We start from the raw sequence: 20,983 nt of genomic DNA, 5'->3' as shown, positions 1-20,983 counted from the left end.
TTTTCAAATATACATCATTAATTTATTTCCAACCTCTTTATATATTCTAATAGCCTTGGTTTCACAGATGTGCGGAAACATTACCGAATGAAAATAGTCAAAGTATTTTCGGAGAAAGTGCCACTTCAACGAGTCAATTCCATCAGTTTTACAGTAGTATTTTTGTCGAGATCGGTCCATTCCGGCTAGGTTTTTCAATATACCTCATTAATTTATTTCCAATCTTTTTATATTATCTACTAGCCCTGGTTTTACAGATGTGCGGAAACTTTATCGAATGAAAATACTCAAAGTATTTTAGGAGATAATGCCAGTTCAACGAGTCTATTTCGTCAGTTTTAAAGTAGTATTTTTGTCGAGATCGGTCCATTTCGGCCAGGTTTTTCAATATACTTCATTAATTTAGTTCCAATATTTTTATATATTCTAATAGCCCTGGTGTCACAAATGTGCGGAAGCTTTACTGAATGAAAATACTCAAAGTATTTTAAGAGATAATGCCAGTTCAACGAGTCTATTCCGTTAGTTTTAGAGTAGTATTTTTGTCGAGATCGGTCCATTTCGACCAGGTTTTTCAATATACCTCATTAATTTATTTCCAATCTTTTTATATCATCTACTAGCCCTTGTTTTACAGATGTGTGGAAACTTTACCGAATGAAAATACTCAAAGTATTTTAGGAGATAGTGCTAGTTCAACGAGTCTATTTCATCAGTTTTAGAGTAGTATTTTTGTCGAGATCGGTCCATTTCGGCCAGGTTTTTCAATATACCTCATCAATTTATTTCCAATATGTTTATATATTCTACTAGCCCTGGTTTCACAGATGTGTGGAAACATTACCGAATGAAAATACTCAAAGTATTTTAGGAAATAGCGCCAGTTCAACGAGTCTATTCCATCAATTTTAAAGTAGTATTTTTGTCGAGATCGGTCCATTTTGGCCAGGTTTTCAATATACCTCATTAATTTATTTCCAATCTTTTTATATATTCTACTAGCCCTGGTTTTACAGATGTGCGGAAACTTTACTGAATGAAAATACTCAAAGTATTTTAAGAGATAATGCCAGTTCAACGAGTCTATTCCGTTAGTTTCAGAGTAGTATTTTTGTCGAGATCGGTCCATTTCGGCCTGGTTTTTCAATATCCCTCATTAATTTAGTTCCAATATTTTTATATATTCTAATAGCCCTGGGCCGGGATTCATAAACAGTCTTAGAATGTACTTAAGTATAAGAAAATTCTTAAACCAATAAAAAACTTAAGTAATTGTAAGATTTTGAGTTTTTCTACTTAGTTTTATTCATAAAACAACTTAAGTGTAAGAAAATTCTTAAACAGTTCTTAACTTTAAGTGTAGTCTTTAGCAGTCTTAAATTGTTAAGAAAAACTTAAGTCAAGAATCATAATGGCCGCCAATAGAGCACACAGGCGATGTTTTCGAGAAAGAAAGGACTATTTAGCTCAGTACAGTGATGCACAACTTGTGGAAAGGTTTAGACTGGATTCAGTCGGTATTTATTTCATTGAAAGTTTGATTGCACATGAAATTATCAGTAGTTCAGAGAGAAATCATGCAGTATCGCCACTTCAGAAAATCTTGCTGACTCTACGATTTGTTGCCACTGGAAAGATGCAGCTGTGTAACGGAGACGACATGGGTGTTTCCCAGTCCACCGTGTCTAGGGCTATAACTGCAACCCTCCAAAGTCTGTCCTCCCAAAGAATTGTTACACAATTCATTAAATTCCCACAGAATACTCCTGACATTCGTAAAAACCAAGAGGAATTTTTCTCTATCGCTGGGTTTCCGGGAGTTGTTGGGACCATTGACGGCACTCACATTCAAATAATTGCCCCGAGTGAATATGAAAATGAGTATGTAAATAGACACCATTACCATAGCATCAACACACAGGTGGTCTTTGATCCATTCTACAAAATCCTTGATGTCGTAACAAAATGGCCGGGTTCCACGCATGACGCTAGGATTCTGAACGAAAGCGGTCTCAAAGTACTGTTTGACCAAGGAAGGTTACCTGTCCATACACACTTGCTAGGAGATAGTGGGTATCCTTCGAAGAGATGGCTCTTGACTCCATTTTTGCATCCCAATCAAGGTTGTCAGACAAATCATAACAGGTGAGAATCATTGTTTTTCGATCCGCGTTCATGGCTGTACTGAAAGTCCTACTTTCTCTTTGCTCAAAAGCGCCCTCTACACTCAGTATAGTGGCGGATCCAAACTGACATTTAAAAATGTATTCTTATCTATTAGCAATCATTAAATAACATTATGTTTACAGGATTTTTTTTAACAATGTAAATCTACTTTGATTGTTATATTTAACTGACATGTAAAGGGTACATTACTAATATTATTTTGTAAATAAAAGAGTGGTACATTTATATAGCCATGTCACCTGTACCTGTGTCACAAACTCGGGTAATATTTACCAGAATAGATATTTATGTCCATTATTTTTTTAAAGCAAAAAATTCAAACTTAAAAATTATTTCAATAAAAACATTTAGTGTAAAGAAATGTGGAGATTTTTTTTAAAGAAAATAGATGAGCATTGATTATATGGGGTGGGTGGGAATTTTTTTTTACTACAATAATTCATATGAAACATAATGCTTTTATTAAAAATTTTGTCATTCCCAGCACAGTACAAAGTCCCTATTTATTCCTATATTTCCCTATAAACTTGAAGGTTCCTATATTTTCCCTCTAAGTCCCCCTATAAAGCCCTATGTAGGTGTAGCCAATTGGCAGCAAAATTTAAGCCATATGCTTATTGATACAATCATACCTATGATACATTCAGATATGTATTTTTGTTACATGTATTTTTGACAAAACAACATTAATTTAAGAGAATGGCTTTTTAAGAAACTGAAATACTTATCTCGAAACTTCTTTAATTTACATTTTAGCATATATTCTTATTATTTTAACATTTACTGAATCAGCAATCCATTTGAAGATTGTCATTATAAGCATGGCTTGCTATTAAAATCAATGGACTGGGCAAATATGAACTAAATTATACCATGTCATCTAGATCATATTTTTCTCCATTTCATTATATTAGTTTCAAATAAGCAATTTCAAACCTTTCTATTTTATTTTAAATGTTCAATTTATCCACTTCTAACATTTTGAAACTGTCTATATGCTGATCAATGTCAGTCCTTCTGTCAGCTCAATATAACAAACTTGTGGTTAAATCTGTAGTAAAATCCCAATATTTGCCCAATAAACTGCAAAAAAAAAAATCTTATAATCCTATATTATTTAAACCAAAAGTGGCTTGACACCCTGACAATGGTTTTTCTTCAGATTTTCAAATTACCCCCATCCCATTTTCATAAATTTTACATACCATTATTATTATTATTATTTTGTTTTGTTATTATTATAGTTTTCCTAATATATTATATAGATTTGATTCAATCATAGGGCTCACAAGAAAACAAGAAGTGTTGTAGAGAGAGGGATAGGCCAACTTAAGAGAAGATTCCATGTTCTGCATGGAGAAATCCGCCTTTCTCCAGAAAAGGTGTGCTAAGTCATCATTGCTTGCTGCGTTTTGCACAACATATGCAAATCTAGACAGATACCTTGCCCAGCTGATGATAGTGGGAATGATGATGAAAATGTTAACAACCAACAAGATGATGGGCATGCTACTGGTAATCATCAGAACGGTCAAACAGAAGGACTAAGGTACAGACAACTATTTGCAGAAAATCACTCTTGATTGGTAAGCATTATGGAGGCTGGGACATTTAAGATAGAGATTAACAAAAGATGTTTGTAAAACACATATGCCCCCCCCATGGTGCAAAATTGAAAAGGGTTATACACACACACATCATTTAATTGAGAGTAGTATCATCAATTCAAAATATTGAGCAGACAATATATTCCTATGTCAAGAGTGGATTGACCATGTGACCTAAAAATCAATAGGGGTCATCTTCTTCTGAAGATGTACCAGTGTACCAAGTTTGATGTCTGTCAAGCAAAGGGTTCTCAAGATATTGAACGGACAGTATATTCCTATGTCCAATTTGACCCTTGACTTTTGACCATGTGATCTGAAAATCAATAGGGGTCGTCTTCTCCTGAAGACGTACCAGTGTACCAAGTTTAATGTCTGTCAAGCAAAGGGTTCTCAAGATATGGAGCAGACAGTATATTCCAATGTCCAGTTTGACCCTTGACCTTTGACCATGTGATCTGAAAATCAATAGGGGTCGTCTTCTCCTGAAAACGTACCAGTGTACCACGTTTGATGTCTTTCAAGCAAAGGGTTCTCAAGATATTGAGCGGACATTATATTCCTATGTCCAGAGTAGATTGACCCTTGACCTTTGACCTTTTGACCTGAAAAACAATAGGAATCCTCTTCTACTCATAACTAACCCACATATGAAATATCATTATCATCAAGTGAATGGTTCTCAAGATATTGAGCGGACAACACATGGTCTACAGACCGACCGACCGACCGACAGGTGCAAAACAATATGCCCCCTCTTTTTCAAAGGAGGGCATAAAAATTATATTTCACATATTTTAAAAACTGAATTCATGCATTATTAAATGTGGCTTTGTTTCAGAAATTGTTTGTTTGCCCTTATATCTGACCTACTGATGATAATTTTCAACCCCTGTTTTCCTTTTAAATCATTTTAGTATACATTAAATTTCTTTTTCTTTAAATCAGACATTCAACATTACTTTATACTAATACCAATTGATTATTGTATCAAAATTTAAAAAAGAAAAAAAAAGTACATGTAAAATATTTCCTACCCTCTTAACTATTGTCTATAATCCTCCAATCAGAAATGGACAAACAAACATATTTCAATTTTGGCCAGAATGAAAACAAATCTACTACAGACATGTGTTTTATCATGATCATCAATTTATTTAGTTTAAGAATTATACAAAGTTGAGTCAAATAAATTGATAAATAATTTTCATGAATAACAGTCAAAGGCAGATATTATATTTCATATATTTTACTGGTATACAGTGTGCAACTAAATTTAAAAAAAAAATACTTTTCATTCATGTTTTCTTCAGAATGCAAAAATTCTGGTATCACACATACACAAACTTCACATTTACAAATTTCATAAGAGCGAGCAGAGTTTTAACAGTTACCATATACAAGTACTAATTGTATGTCTTGTAAATTATTTTAAAAATATGTTGTAACAGAAATTTGTCGATATAGTTATATCTGTAATATGATACTCATAATTAATGTAAAACAATAAATTTTGGACAATTAAGTCACATATATATATAGTCATTCATGTAATGACAACTCATTGCAATGAAAAACAATCAATTTTAGGGATTCAATTTGACTTATATATAGTAATGAGAATGAAATAATTCTTTGATAAACAATGTCACAAACTATCAAGCTTTATGGAAACTGAAAAAATTAACAGTTTATATGAATATGCAAAATTTCCTTAAAAAGTCATATAAGATTTACAGTTATTAAAAAATCGTAACACACAGTAAGAAAAAAGTTACAGTTTGTTTTTGGGTTGTTATCTGTTAAGTTGTTCTTATAATTTGTCTCCTCTTCCTATACTACATTGATATGATAACCATGGCCCTGCAGTTCTTTAAAAGATTTCTAAAAAAATGTTTCCAATATATTGACATGTAAAAATCTGATCCATTGTTGTGGCCCTACTGTACCCTCTAGAGCCATGATTTGAATAAACTGAATATACAATAGCAGAGGATGCTTGCTTATCATCATGACTATAATCATAGCTAGCAGTGCATAAGAAGATTTTTAAAGACTTAAAATTAAACTTAAATATATAATCCCATGTACAACTCTGATCCCTTATTGTGGCCCTATCCTACACTCAGGGTTCACAAAATGAACTAATATGAACATTCGACAATGCTTGCAACTTTGATTCTATTGAGAAAATAGTTTTTAAAATATATCATATTCTGATAGTCACATATAAAATGTTTCCCCTACTCTGGTCTCACCCTAACCACAGTGGCCATGAATTTGAATACTTGAATCTGAACTGCCTGAAGATGCTGACAAACAACAGCAAAAATATTGATCAGTCTCTTAATCTAAGGATGGTTCATTCCTCTTTTTTAAGCTTTCTTATTTTCATTTCCAAATACTGGACTTCTAGTTCCAGCTTCCTGCAAGTTAGTTCTTCCATTTTTTCTTTTCAGGTTAATGTCCCTGCTGCTATTGCCTGAGGTTACCAATGGCAATGAAGACTCCAGGACATATGTTACTTCTAGGGGAGTTGATCCAAGAATGTGGGGATCTGTATCTGGAGGTCCTTCAATTACATGGATTCCCCTATGATGGGAAGAGGAATACATTATTCTTTATGAATCTTGTATTAATCCATTTGAGAATGATTAAATGATGACTTGGATGATTAGTTTAATAATTGTTGTTCTATTTCTATTTTGATGTTTATATGATATATCATTAATTTATTTACACAAATCAAATTACAAACATTAATTCTGTCATGGTAGATTCCAATCAATCAAAGAATTTGACACCTATTATGATACAATTTTAAATAGTAAATGATGTTACTCATTAAGTTACTTACACAGATTCATCACCAAGTATATCTAGGTTTAGCAGGGACGTATCAATGCCTCCCTCTATACCCATTAGGCAAGTGTTATTTGCCCCAATTACACTAGTAACAGCTTCCGCTACAGCACTCAATGACTTCGGAGGAGGACCACCACCTGCAAAAAAAAAAATGTCTTCTGTAAAAATGTATTGAATTGCTACATACTGTGTGGATTTCTTTTTATCCTACAGGATTTATAAAGTGTTAAAATATAATATTACTGTAATGCACTGTATAGAATTATAAAAGAAATGTACGTGTTTTAAATAACATGAATTTAAAAGCATATGACATGTCAAATATTTAATTGGCGGGGGTGGGTGGGGGGGGGTCTTTTTTATCACATGAAATGTTACATTAATTTCTGAAATCATGTATGATTGTTGAATAACAATGTCATAAGGAATGCTGTTATGATTTTCAAGTTCCTTAAATGATTAAGACAATTTAAAAGATAAAGGGGTCGAAACAACTAGGGGCCGAAACGACTTGTGAGCAAAATGAGTGGCCAAAACGAACAAAGGTAAATACCCCACATTATCTTTTCATCGGTATAATTCCTTGCAATGAAAATGAAATGAAAGATTTGCCTGGATAAAATACGCATTTTAATCTCACTGTGTTAATGGGATGCATAAGTATACTTGTATATTTAATGTGATACACAAGTTCTCCTAACACTCGCGTACTCGTCAGTATATGTAGGTCTATGCACCTATCTATTGGTCATAAAACTTGTATTCACCATAATTTACAATTTCATCACCAACTCACCTGTACCAGTAATTATACGTCTGTGGTTGGAAATCTCCGTTTTTGTCTTCGAGAAGATGTTGTGCCACTTTTTCTCAACTTCTGCTGCCGTTCGAGTTGGCCCAACACTCATAGCACGAAGTTTTACCGCAATCTCCCCCCACGCTTTCGACTTCATTTGAGAGGTTAACTGGGGACTTAGTTTCCCTCTCACAACATCCTTGTATTCTTCAACAAGAGTAGTGAGTGCCAAGGACTCCTCACTACTCCAGTTTGGCTTTCGTTTGAGTTTGTGGCTTTCCATGTTTACGTCTGCGAAATTTGACAGATGTGACGTAAAACATGTTAAAAATACGACCTCCATCGCACAAGAGTTCCACCTTTAGTTTGGGAAATACTCTGCGTTGCTAGGGTGACTCAACTTAAGTTTTCTAAATTACTAAGAACTGTACTTAGCTAAGAACAGTGCTTAACTTTTTTATGAATTGATACTTAAGTATTTTTCTTAGCTAAGAATTTTTTTAGTACTTAAGTAGGAAATCTAAGAAAAATCTTAGAATCTTTATGAATCCCGGCCCTGGTTTCACAGATGTACGGAAACATTACCGAATGAAAATACTCAAAGTATTTTAGGAGATAGCGCCAGTTCAACGAGTCTATTTCATCAGTTTTAGAGTAGTATTTTTGTCGAGATCGGTCCATTTCGGCCAGGTTTTTCAATATACCTCATCAATTTATTTCCAATATTTTTATATATTCTACTAGCCCTGGTTTCACAGATGTGCGGAAACATTACCGAATGAAAATACTCAAAGTATTTTAGGAGATAGCGCCAGTTTAACGAGTCTATTCCATCAATTTTAAAGTAGTATTTTTGTCGAGATCGGTCCATTTTGGCCAGGTTTTTCAATATACCTCATCAATTTATTTCCAATCTTTTTATATATTCTACTAGCCCTGGTTTCACAGATGTGCGGAAACTTTACTGAATGAAAATACTCAAAGTATTTTAAGAGATAATGCCAGTTCAACGAGTCTATTCCGTTAGTTTTAGAGTAGTATTTTTGTCGAGATCGGTCCATTTCGGCCTGGTTTTTCAATATCCCTCATTAATTTAGTTCCAATATTTTTATATATTCTTATAGCCTTGGTTTCACAGATGTGCATAAACTTTACCGAATGAAAATACTCAAAGTATTTTAGGAGATAGCGCCAGTTCAACGAGTCTATTCCATCGGTTTTAAAGTAGTATTTTTGTCGAGATCGGTCTATTTCGGCGAGGTTTTTCAATATATCTCATTAATTTATTTCCAATCTTTTTATATATTCTAATAGCCCTGGTCTTACAGATGTGCTTAAACTTTACCGAATGAAAATACTCAAAGTATTTTAGGAGATAGTGCTAGTTCAACGAGTCTATTTCATCAGTTTTACAGTAGTATTTTTGTCGAGATCGGTCCATTTCGGCCAGGTTTTTCAATATACCTCATTAATTTATTTCCAACCTTTTTATATATTCTACTAGCCCTGGTTTTACAGATGTGCGGAAACTTTACCGAATGAAAATACTCAAAGTTTTCTAGGAGATAATGCCAGTTCAACGAGTCTATTTCATCAGTTTTACAGTAGTATTTTTGTCGAGATCGGTCCATTTCGGCGAGGTTTTTTCAAATATACGTCATTAATTTATTTCCAATTTGTTTATATATTCTAATAGCCCTGGTTTCACAGATGTGCGGAAACATTACCGAATGAAAATACTCAAAGTATTTTAGGAGATAGTGCTAGTTCAACGAGTCTATTTCATCAGTTTTAGAGTAGTATTTTTGTCGAGATCGGTCCATTTCGACCAGGTTGTTCAATATACCTCATTAATTTATTTCCAATTTTTTTATATTATCTACTAGCCCTGGTTTTACAGATGTGTGGCAACTTTACCGAATGAAAATACTCAAAGTATTTTAGGAGATAATGCCAGTTCAACGAGACTATTTCGTCAGTTTTAAAGGAGTATTTTTGTCGAGATCGGTCCATTCCGGCGAGGTTTTTCAATATCCCTCATTAATTTAGTTCCAATCTTTTTATATATTCTTAAAGCCTTGGTGTCAGAGATGTGCTTAAACTTTACTGAATGAAAATACTCAAAGTGTTTTAGGAGATAGTCCTAGTTCAACGAGTCTATTTCATCAGTTTTACAGTAGTATTTTTGTCGAGATCGGTCCATTTCGGCCTGGTTTTTCAATATACCTCATTAATTTATTTCCAATCTGTTTATATATTCTACTAGCCCTGGTTTTACAGATGTGCGGAAACTTTACTGAATGAAAATACTCAAAGTATTTTAGGAGATAATGCCAGTTCAACGAGTCTATTTCGTCAGTTTTAGAGTAGTATTTTTGTCGAGATCGGTCCATTTCGGCCTGGTTTTTTAATATACCTCATTAATTTGTGTCCAATATTTTTATATATTCTAATAGCCCTCGTTTTACAGATGTGCGGAAACTTTATCGAATGAAAATACTCAAAGTATTTGAGTAGATAATGCCAGTTCAACGAGTCTATTTCATCAGTTTTAGAGTAGTATTTTTGTCGAGATCGGTCCATTTCGGCCAGGTTTTTCAAATATACATCATTAATTTATTTCCAACCTCTTTATATATTCTAATAGCCCTGGTTTCACAGATGTGCAGAAACATTACCGAATGAAAATACTCAAAGTAATTTAGGAGATAGTGCCAGTTCAAAGAGTCTATTTCATCATTTTAGAGTAGTATTTTTGTCGAGATCAGTCCATTTCGGCCAGGTTTTCAATATACCTCATTAATTTATTTCCAATATTTTTATATATTCTACTAGTCGTGGTTTTACAGATGTGTGGAAACTTTATCGAATGAAAATACTCAAAGTATTTGAGTAGATAATGCCAGTTCAACTAGTCTATTTCGTCAGTTTTAGAGTAGTATTTTTGTCGACATCGGTCCATTTCGGCCTGGTTTTTTAATATACCTCATTAATTTATTTCCAATATTTTTTATATATTCTAATAGCCCTGATTTCACAGATGTACAGAAACATTACCAAATGAATATACTCAAAGTATTTTAGGAGATAGCGGCAGTTCAACGAGTCTATTCCATCACTTTTAGAGTAGTATTTTTGTCGAGATCGGTCCATTTCGGCCTGGTTTTTCAATATCATTCATAAATTTAGTTCCAATATTTTTATATATTCTTATAGCCTTGGTTTCACAGATGTGCATAAACTTTACCGAATGAAAATACTCAAAGTATTTTAGGAGATAGCGCCAGTTCAACGAGTCTATTCCATCGGTTTTAAAGTAGTATTTTTGTCGAGATCGGTCTATTTCGGCGAGGTTTTTCAATATATCTCATTCATTTATTTCCAATCTTTTTATATATTCTAATAGCCCTGGTCTTACAGATGTGCTTAAATTTTACCGAATGAAAATACTCAAAGTATTTTAGGAGATAGTGCTAGTTCAACGAGTCTATTTCATCAGTTTTACAGTAGTATTTTTGTCGAGATCGGTCCATTTCGGCCAGGTTTTTCAATATACCTCATTAATTTATTTCCAACCTTTTTATATATTCTACTAGCCCTGGTTTTACAGATGTGCGGAAACTTTACCGAATGAAAATACTCAAAGTTTTTTAGGAGATAATGCCAGTTCAACGAGTCTACTTCATCAGTTTTACAGTAGTATTTTTGTCGAGATCGGTCCATTTCGGCGAGGTTTTTCAAATATACGTCATTAATTTATTTCCAACCTCTTTATATATTCAAATAGCCCTGGTTTCACAGATGTGCGGAAACATTACCGAATGAAAATACTCAAAGTATTTTAGGAGATAGTGCTAGTTCAACGAGTCTATTTCATCAGTTTTAGAGTAGTATTTTTGTCGAGATCGGTCCATTTCGGCCAGGTTTTTCAATATACCTCATCAATTTATTCCCAATCTTTTTATATATTGTAATAGCCCTGGTTTCATAGATGTGCGGAAACATTACCGAATGAAAATACTGAAAGTATTTTAGGAGATAGTGCCAGTTGAACGAGTCTATTCCATCAGTTTTAGAGTAGTATTTTTGTCGAGATCGGTCCATTTCGGCCAGGTTTTTCAATATACCTCATTAATTTATTTCCAATCTTTTTATATGTTCTAATAACCCTGGTTTCATAGATGTGCGGAAACAATACCGAATGAAACTACTGAAAGTATTTTAGGAGATAGTGCCAGTTCAACGAGTCTATTCCATCAGTTTTAGAGTAGTATTTTTGTCGAGATCTGTCCATTTCGGCCAGGTTTTTCAATATACCTCATTAATTTATTTCCAATCTTTTTATATATTCTAATAACCCTGGTTTCATAGATGTTCGGAATCAATACCGAATGAAAATACTGAAATTATTTCAGGAGATAGTGTCAGTTCAACGAGTCTATTCCATCAGTTTTAGAGCAGTATTTTTATCGAGAACGGTCCATTTCGGCCAGGTTTTTCAATATACCTCATTAACTTATTTCCAATCTTTTTATATATTTTAATAGCCCTGGTTTCATAGATGTGTGGAAACATTACCGAATGAAAATACTGAAAGTATTGTAGGAGATAGTGCCAGTTCAACGAGTCTATTCCATCAGTTTTAGAGCAGTATTTTTGTCGAGATCTGTCCATTTCGGCCAGGTTTTTCAATATACCTCATTAATTTATTCCCAATCTTTTTATATATTGTAATAGCCCTGGTTTCATAGATGTGCGGAAACATTACCGAATGAAAATACTGAAAGTATTTTAGGAGATAGTGCCAGTTCAACGAGTCTATTCCATCAGTTTTAGAGTAGTATTTTTTTCGAGATCCTTCCATTTCGGCCAGGTTTTTCAATATACCTCATTAATTTATTTCCAATCTTTTTATATGTTCTAATAACCCTGGTTTCATAGATGTGCGGAAACAATACCGAATTAAAATACTGAAAGTATTGTAGGAGATAGTGCCAGTTCAACGAGTCTATTCCATCAGTTTTAGAGCAGTATTTTTGTCGAGAACGGTCCATTTCGGCCAGGTTTTTCAATATACCTCATTAACTTATTTCCAATCTTTTTATATATTCTAATAGCCCTTGTTTCATAGATGTGTGGAAACATTACCGATTGAAAATATTCAAATTATTTTAGGGTTTAGTGCCAGTTCAACGAGTCTATTCCATCAGTTTTGGAGTAGTGTTTTTTTTCGAGATCCTTCCATTTCGGCCAGGTTTTTCAATATACCTCATTAATTTATTTCCAATCTTTTTATATATTCTAATAACCCTGGTTTCATAGATGTTCGGAAACAATACCGAATGAAAATGCTGAAAGTATTTTAGGAGATAGTGCCAGTTCAACGAGTCCATTCCATCAGTTTTAGAGCAGTATTTTTGTTGAGATCGGTCCATTTCGGCCAGGTTTTTCAATATACCTCATTAACTTATTTCCAATCTTTTCATATATTCTAATAGCCCTGGTTTCATAGATGTGCGGAAATAGTACCGAATGAAAATACTGAAAGTATTATAGGAGATAGTGCCAGTTCAACGAGTCTATTCCATCAGTTTTAAAGTAGTATTTTTTTCGAGAGCTGTTAATTTCGGCCAGGTTTTTCAATATACCTCATTAATTTATTTCCAATCTTTTTATATATTCTAATAACCCTGGTTTCATAGATGTGCGCAAACAATACCGAATGAAAATGTTGAAAGTATTTTAGGAGATAGTGCCAGTTCAACGAGTCTATTTCATCAGATTTAGAGCAGTATTTTTGTCGAGAACGGTCCATTTCGGCCAGGTTTTTCAATATACCTCATTAACTTATTTCCAATCTTTTTATATATTCTAATAACCCTGGTTTCATAGATGTGTGGAAACATTACCGAGTGATAATACTCAAAGTATTTTAGGGGATATTGCCAGTTCAACGAGTCTATTCCATCATTTTTGGAGTAGTGTTTTTTTCGAGATCGTTCCATTTCGGCCAGGTTTTTCAATATACCTTATTTCTTTATTTCCAATCTTTTTATATATTCTAATAGCCCTGGTTTCATAGATGTGCGGAAACAATACCGAATTAAAATACTGAAAGTATTGTAGGAGATAGTGCCAGTTTAACGAGTCTATTCCATCAGTTTTAGAGCAGTATTTTTGTCGAGATCTGTTCATTTCGGCCAGGTTTTTCAATATACCTCATTAATTTATTCCCAATCATTTTATATATTGTAATAGCCCTGGTTTCATAGATGTGCGGAAACATTACCGAATGAAAATACTGAAAGTATTTTAGGAGATAGTGCCAGTTCAACGAGTCTATTCCATCAGTTTTAGAGTAGTATTTTTGTCGAGAACGGTCCATTTCGGCCAGGTTTTTCAATATACCTCAATAACTTATTTCCAATCTTTTTATATATTCTAATAGCCCTGGTTTCAAAGATGTGCGGAAACAATACCGAATTAAAATACTGAAAGTATTGTAGGAGATAGTGCCAGTTCAAGGAGTCTATTCCATCAGTTTTAGAGCAGTATTTTTGTCGAAATCTGTCCATTTCGGCCAAGTTTTTCAATATACCTCATTAATTTATTCCCAATCTTTTTATATATTGTATAAGCCCTGGTTTCATAGATGTGCGGAAACATTACGGAATGAAAATACTGAAAGTATTTTAGGAGATAGTGCCAGTTCAACGAGTCCATTCCATCAGTTTTAGAGCAGTATTTTTGTCGAGATCGGTCCATTTCGGCCAGGTTTTTCAATATACCTCATTAACTTATTTCCAATCTTTTCATATATTCTAATAGCCCTGGTTTCATAGATGTGCGGAAATAGTACCGAATGAAAATACTGAAAGTATTCTAGGAGATAGTGCCAGTTCAACGAGTCTATTCCATCAGTTTTAAAGTAGTATTTTTTTCGAGAGCTGTCCATTTCGGCCAGGTTTTTCAATATACCTCATTAATTTATTTCCAATCTTTTTATATATTCTAATAACCCTGGTTTCATAGATGTGTGGAAACATTACCGAATGATAATACTCAAAGTATTTTAGGGGATAGTGCCAGTTCAACGAGTCTATTCCATCATTTTTGGAGTAGTGTTTTTTTCGAGATCGTTCCATTTCGGCCAGGTTTTTCAATATACCTCATTAATTTATTCCCAATCATTTTATATATTCTAATAGCCCTGGTTTCATAGATGTGCGGAAACAATACCGAATTAAAATACTGAAAGTATTGTAGGAGATAGTGCCAGTTTAACGAGTCTATTCCATCAGTTTTAGAGCAGTATTTTTGTCGAGAACGGTCCATTTCGGCCAGGTTTTTCAATATACCTCATTAACTTATTTCAAATCTTTTTATATATTCTAATAGCCCTGGTTTCATAGATGTGCGGAAACAATACCGAATTAAAATACTGAAAGTATTGTAGGAGATAGTGCCAGTTCAAGGAGTCTATTCCATCAGTTTTAGAGCAGTATTTTTGTCGAAATCTGTCCATTTCGGCCAAGTTTTTCAATATACCTCATTAATTTATTCCCAATCTTTTTATATATTGTAATAGCCCTGGTTTCATAGATGTGCGGAAACATTACGGAATGAAAATACTGAAAGTATTTTAGGAGATAGTGCCAGTTGAACGAGTCTATTCCATCAGTTTTAGAGTAGTATTTTTGTCGAGATCGGTCCATTTCGGTCAGGTTTTTCAATATACCTCATTAATTTATTTCCAATCTTTTTATATGTTCTAATAACCCTGGTTTCATAGATGTGCGGAAACAATACTGAATGAAACTACTGAAAGTATTTTAGGAGATAGTGCCAGTTCAACGAGTCTATTCCATCAGTTTTAGAGTAGTATTTTTGTCGAGATCTGTCCATTTCGGCCAGGTTTTTCAATATACCTCATTAATTTATTTCCAATCTTTTTATATATTCTAATAACCCTGGTTTCATAGATGTTCGGAAACAATACCGAATGAAAATGCTGAAATTATTTTAGGAGATAGTGTCAGTTCAACGAGTCTATTCCATCAGTTTTAGAGCAGTATTTTTATCGAGAACGGTCCATTTCGGCCAGGTTTTTCAATATACCTCATTAATTTATTCCCAATCTTTTTATATATTGTAATAGCCCTGGTTTCATAGATGTGCGGAAACCTTACCGAATGAAAATACTGAAAGTATTTTAGGAGATAGTGCCAGTTCAACGAGTCTATTCCATCAGTTTTAGAGTAGTATTTTTGTCGAGATCTGTCCATTTCGGCCAGGTTTTTCAATATACCTCATTAATTTATTTCCAATCTTTTTATATATTCTAATAACCCTGGTGTCATAGATGTTCGGAAACAATACCGAATGAAAATGCTGAAATTATTTTAGGAGATAGTGCCAGTTCAACGAGTCTATTCCATCAGTTTTGGAGTAGTGTTTTTTTTGAGATCCTTCCATTTCGGCCAGGTTTTTCAATATACCTCATTAATTTATTTCCAATCTTTTTATATGTTCTAATAACCCTGGTTTCATAGATGTGCGGAAACAATACCGAATGAAAATGCTGAAAGTATTTTAGGAGATAGTGCCAGTTCAACGAGCCTATTCCATCAGTTTTAGAGCAGTATTTTTGTCGAGATCTGTCCATTTCGGCCAGGTTTTTCAATATACCTCATTAACTTATTACCAATCTTTTTATATATTCTAATAGCCCTGGTTTCATAGATGTGCGGAAACAATACCGAATTAAAATACTGAAAGTATTGTAGTAGATAGTGTCAGTTCAACGAGTCTATTCCATCAGTTTTAGAGCAGTATTTTTTCGAGATCAGTCCATTTCGGCCAGGTTTTTCAATATACCTCATTAACTTATTTCCAATCTTTTCATATATTCTAATAGCCCTGGTTTCATAGATGTGCGGAAATAGTACCGAATGAAAATACTGAAAGTATTCTAGGAGATAGTGCCAGTTCAACGAGTCTATTCCATCAGTTTTAGAGTAGTATTTTTTTCGAGAGCTGTCCATTTCGGCCAGGTTTTTCAATATACCTCATTAATTTATTTCCAATCTTTTTATATATTCTAATAACCCTGGTTTCATAGATGTGTGGAAACATTACCGAATGATAATACTCAAAGTATTTTAGGGGATAGTGCCAGTTGAACGAGTCTATTCCATCATTTTTGGAGTAGTGTTTTTTTCGAGATCGTTCCATTTCGGCCAGGTTTTTCAATATACCTCATTAATTTATTTCCAATCTTTTTATATGTTCTAATAACCCTGGTTTCATAGATGTGCGGAAACAATACCGAATAAAAATACTGAAAGTATTTTAGGAGATAGTGCCAGTTCAAGGAGTCTATTCCATCAGTTTTAGAGCAGTATTTTTGTCGAAATCTGTCCATTTCGGCCAAGTTTTTCAATATACCTCATTAATTTATTCCCAATCTTTTTATATATTGTAATAGCCCTGGTTTCATAGATGTGCGGAAACATTACGGAATGAAAATACTGAAAGTATTTTAGGAGATAGTGCCAGTTGAACGAGTCTATTCCATCAGTTTTAGAGTAGTATTTTTGTCGAGATCGATCCATTTCGGTCAGGTTTTTCAATATACCTCATTAATTTATTTCCAATCTTTTTATATGTTCTAATAACCCTGGTTTCATAGATGTTCGGAAACAATACCGAATGAAAATGCTGAAATTATTTTAGGAGATAGTGTCAGTTCAACGAGTCTATTCCATCAGTTTTAGAGCAGTATTTTTGTCGAGAACGGTCCATTTCGGCCAGGTTTTTCAATATACCTCATTAACTTATTTCCAATCTTTTTATATATTCTAATAGCCCTGGTTTCATAGATGTGCGGAAACAATACCAAATTAAAATACTGAAAGTATTGTAGGAGATAGTGCCAGTTCAAGGAGTCTATTCCATCAGTTTTAGAGCAGTATTTTTGTCGAAATCTGTCCATTTCGGCCAAGTTTTTCAATATACCTCATTAATTTATTCCCAATCTTTTTATATATTGTAATAGCCCTGGTTTCATAGATGTGCGGAAACATTACGGAATGAAAATACTGAAAGTATTTTAGGAGATAGTGCCAGTTGAACGAGTCTATTCCATCAGTTTTAGAGTAGTATTTTTGTCGAGATCGGTCCATTTCGGTCAGGTTTTTCAATATACCTCATTAATTTATTTCCAATCTTTTTATATGTTCTAATAACCCTGGTTTCATAGATGTGCGGAAACAATACTGAATGAAACTACTGAAAGTATTTTAGGAGATAGTGCCAGTTCAACGAGTCTATTCCATCAGTTTTAGAGTAGTATTTTTGTCGAGATCTGTCCATTTCGGCCAGGTTTTTCAATATACCTCATTAATTTATTTCCAATCTTTTTATATATTCTAATAACCCTGGTTTCATAGATGTTCGGAAACAATACCGAATGAAAATGCTGAAATTATTTTAGGAGATAGTGTCAGTTCAACGAGTCTATTCCATCAGTTTTAGAGCACTATTTTTATCGAGAACGGTCCATTTCGGCCAGGTTTTTCAATATACCTCATTAATTTATTCCCAATCTTTTTATATATTGTAATAGCCCTGGTTTCATAGATGTGCGGAAACCTTACCGAATGAAAATACTGAAAGTATTTTAGGAGATAGTGCCAGTTCAACGAGTCTATTCCATCAGTTTTAGAGTAGTATTTTTGTCGAGATCTGTCCATTTCGGCCAGGTTTTTCAATATACCTCATTAATTTATTTCCAATCTTTTTATATATTCTAATAACCCTGGTTTCATAGATGTTCGGATACAATACCGAATGAAAATGCTGAAATTATTTTAGGAGATAGTGCCAGTTCAACGAGTCTATTCCATCAGTTTTGGAGTAGTGTTTTTTTTTGAGATCCTTCCATTTCGGCCAGGTTTTTCAATATACCTCATTAATTTATTTCCAATCTTTTGATATGTTCTAATAACCCTGGTTTCATAGATGTGCGGAAACAATACCGAATGAAAATGCTGAAAGTATTTTAGGAGATAGTGCCAGTTCAACGAGTCTATTCCATCAGTTTTAGAGCAGTATTTTTGTCGAGATCTGTCCATTTCGGCCAGGTTTTTCAATATACCTCATTAACTTATTACCAATCTTTTTATATATTCTAATAGCCCTGGTTTCATAGATGTGCGGAAACAATACCGAATTAAAATACTGAAAGTATTGTAGTAGATAGTGTCAGTTCAACGAGTCTATTCCATCAGTTTTAGAGCAGTATTTTTTCGAGATCAGTCCATTTCGGCCAGGTTTTTCAATATACCTCATTAACTTATTTCCAATCTTTTCATATATTCTAATAGCCCTGGTTTCATAGATGTGCGGAAATAGTACCGAATGAAAGTACTGAAAGTATTCTAGGAGATAGTGCCAGTTCAACGAGTCTATTCCATCAGTTTTAGAGTAGTATTTTTGTCGAGATCCTTCCATTTCGGCCAGGTTTTTCAATATACCTCATTAATTTATTTCCAATCTTTTTATATATTCTAATAACCCTGGTTTCATAGATGTGTGGAAACATTACCGAATGATAATACTCAAAGTATTTTAGGGGATAGTGCCAGTTGAACGAGTCTATTCCATCATTTTTGGAGTAGTGTTTTTTTCGAGATCGTTCCATTTCGGCCAGGTTTTTCAATATACCTTATTTCTTTATTTCCAATCTTTTCATATATTCTAATAGCCCTGGTTTCATAGATGTGCGGAAACAATACCGAATAAAAATACTGAAAGTATTTTAGGAGATAGTGCCAGTTCAAGGAGTCTATTCCATCAGTTTTAGAGCAGTATTTTTGTCGAAATCTGTCCATTTCGGCCAAGTTTTTCAATATACCTCATTAATTTATTCCCAATCTTTTTATATATTGTAATAGCCCTGGTTTCATAGATGTGCGGAAACCTTACCGAATGAAAATACTGAAAGTATTTTAGGAGATAGTGCCAGTTGAACGAGTCTATTCTATCAGTTTTAGAGTAGTATTTTTGTCGAGATCGGTCCATTTCGGCCAGGTTTTTCAATATACCTCATTAATTTATTTCCAATCTTTTTATATGTTCTAATAACCCTGGTTTCATAGATGTGTGGAAACATTACCGAATGAAAATACTCAAAGTATTCTGGGGGATAGTGCCAGTTCAACGAGTCTATTCCATCAGTTTTGGAGTAGTGTTTTTTTTTGAGATCCTTCCATTTCGGCCAGGTTTTTCAATATACCTCATTAATTTATTTCCAATCTTTTTATATGTTCTAATAACCCTGGTTTCATAGATGTGCGGAAACAATACCGAATGAAAATGCTGAAAGTATTTTAGGAGATAGTGCCAGTTCAACGAGTCTATTCCATCAGTTTTAGAGCAGTATTTTTGTCGAGATCTGTCCATTTCGGCCAGGTTTTTCAATATACCTCATTAACTTATTACCAATATTTTTATATATTCTAATAGTCCTGGTTTCATAGATGTGCGGAAACATTACTGAATTAAAATACTGAAAGTATTGTAGGAGATAGTGCCAGTTTAACGAGTCTATTCCATCAGTTTTAGAGCAGTATTTTTGTCGAGATCTGTCCATTTCGGCCAGGTTTTTCAATATACCTCATTAACTTATTTCCAATCTTTTTATATATTGTAATAGCCCTGGTTTCATAGATGTGCGGAAACATTACCGAATGAAAATACTGAAAGTATTTTAGGAGATAGTGCCAGTTGAACGAGTCTATTCCATCAGTTTTAGAGTAGTATTTTTGTCGAGATCGGTCCATTTCGGCCAGGTTTTTCAATATACCTCATTAATTTATTCCCAATCTTTTTATATGTTCTAATAACCCTGGTTTCATAGATGTGCGGAAACAATACCGAATGATAATACTGAAAGTATTTTAGGGGATAGTGCCAGTTGAACGAGTCTATTCCATCATTTTTGGAGTAGTGTTTTTTTCGAGATCGTTCCATTTCGGCCAGGTTTTTCAATATACCTTATTTCTTTATTTCCAATCTTTTCATATATTCTAATAGCCCTGGTTTCATAGATGTGCGGAAACAATACCGAATAAAAATACTGAAAGTATTGTAGGAGATAGTGCCAGTTTAACGAGTCTATTCCATCAGTTTTAGAGCAGTATTTTTGTCGAGATCTGTCCATTTCGGCCAGGTTTTTCAATATACCTCATTAATTTATTCCCAATCATTTTATATATTGTAATAGCCCTGGTTTCATAGATGTGAGGAAACATTACCGAATGAAAATACTGAAAGTATTTTAGGAGATAGTGCCAGTTCAACGAGTCTATTCCATCAGTTTTAGAGCAGTATTTTTGTCGAGAACGGTCCATTTCGGCCAGGTTTTTCAATATACCTCATTAACTTATTTCCAATCTTTTTATATATTCTAATAGCCCTGGTTTCATAGATGTGCGGAAACAATACCGAATTAAAATACTGAAAG

General features: G+C 33.7%; 1 protein-coding gene and 1 long non-coding RNA gene across 2 annotated transcripts; one reads left to right on the top strand and one right to left on the bottom strand.

Annotated features, from left to right (window-relative positions):
- Positions 1-3,207: 3,207 nt before the first annotated feature.
- LOC125659956 (uncharacterized) lies at positions 3,208-6,642 on the top strand. The gene is made up of 2 exons (XR_008798345.1): positions 3,208-3,773; positions 6,254-6,642. It is a non-coding gene; the product is annotated as an uncharacterized LOC125659956 (long non-coding RNA).
- Positions 4,929-7,826, bottom strand: LOC130049994 (uncharacterized). Its single transcript, XM_056148247.1, has 3 exons — positions 7,456-7,826; positions 6,652-6,796; positions 4,929-6,386 (listed from the first exon to the last, which is right to left on the bottom strand). Exons 1-3 carry the CDS (start codon positions 7,796-7,798, stop codon positions 6,170-6,172), a joined length of 705 nt encoding a protein of 234 aa, XP_056004222.1. The 5' UTR covers positions 7,799-7,826; the 3' UTR covers positions 4,929-6,169.
- Positions 7,827-20,983: the final 13,157 nt, after the last annotated feature.

The sequence above is a fragment of the Ostrea edulis genome, chromosome 9 (genome assembly GCF_947568905.1).
Source record: "Ostrea edulis chromosome 9, xbOstEdul1.1, whole genome shotgun sequence".
NCBI lineage: Eukaryota > Metazoa > Mollusca > Bivalvia > Ostreida > Ostreidae > Ostrea > Ostrea edulis.
Note: the sequence above shows the minus strand (reverse complement) of the source record. Positions and strands in the feature narration are given on the sequence as shown.

Bases quoted from the DNA above. Each gene is read 5' to 3' on its own strand.
- LOC130049994 (XM_056148247.1), bottom strand. From the start codon at position 7,798: ATGGAGGTCGTATTTTTAACATGTTTTACGTCACATCTGTCAAATTTC. The intron at 6,797-7,455 runs GTGAGTTGGTGA...TTTTTTTTGCAG, and splicing joins ACGTATAATTACTGGTACAG to GTGGTGGTCCTCCTCCGAAG. The intron at 6,387-6,651 runs GTAAGTAACTTA...TTCCCATCATAG, and splicing joins ATACTTGGTGATGAATCTGT to GGGAATCCATGTAATTGAAG.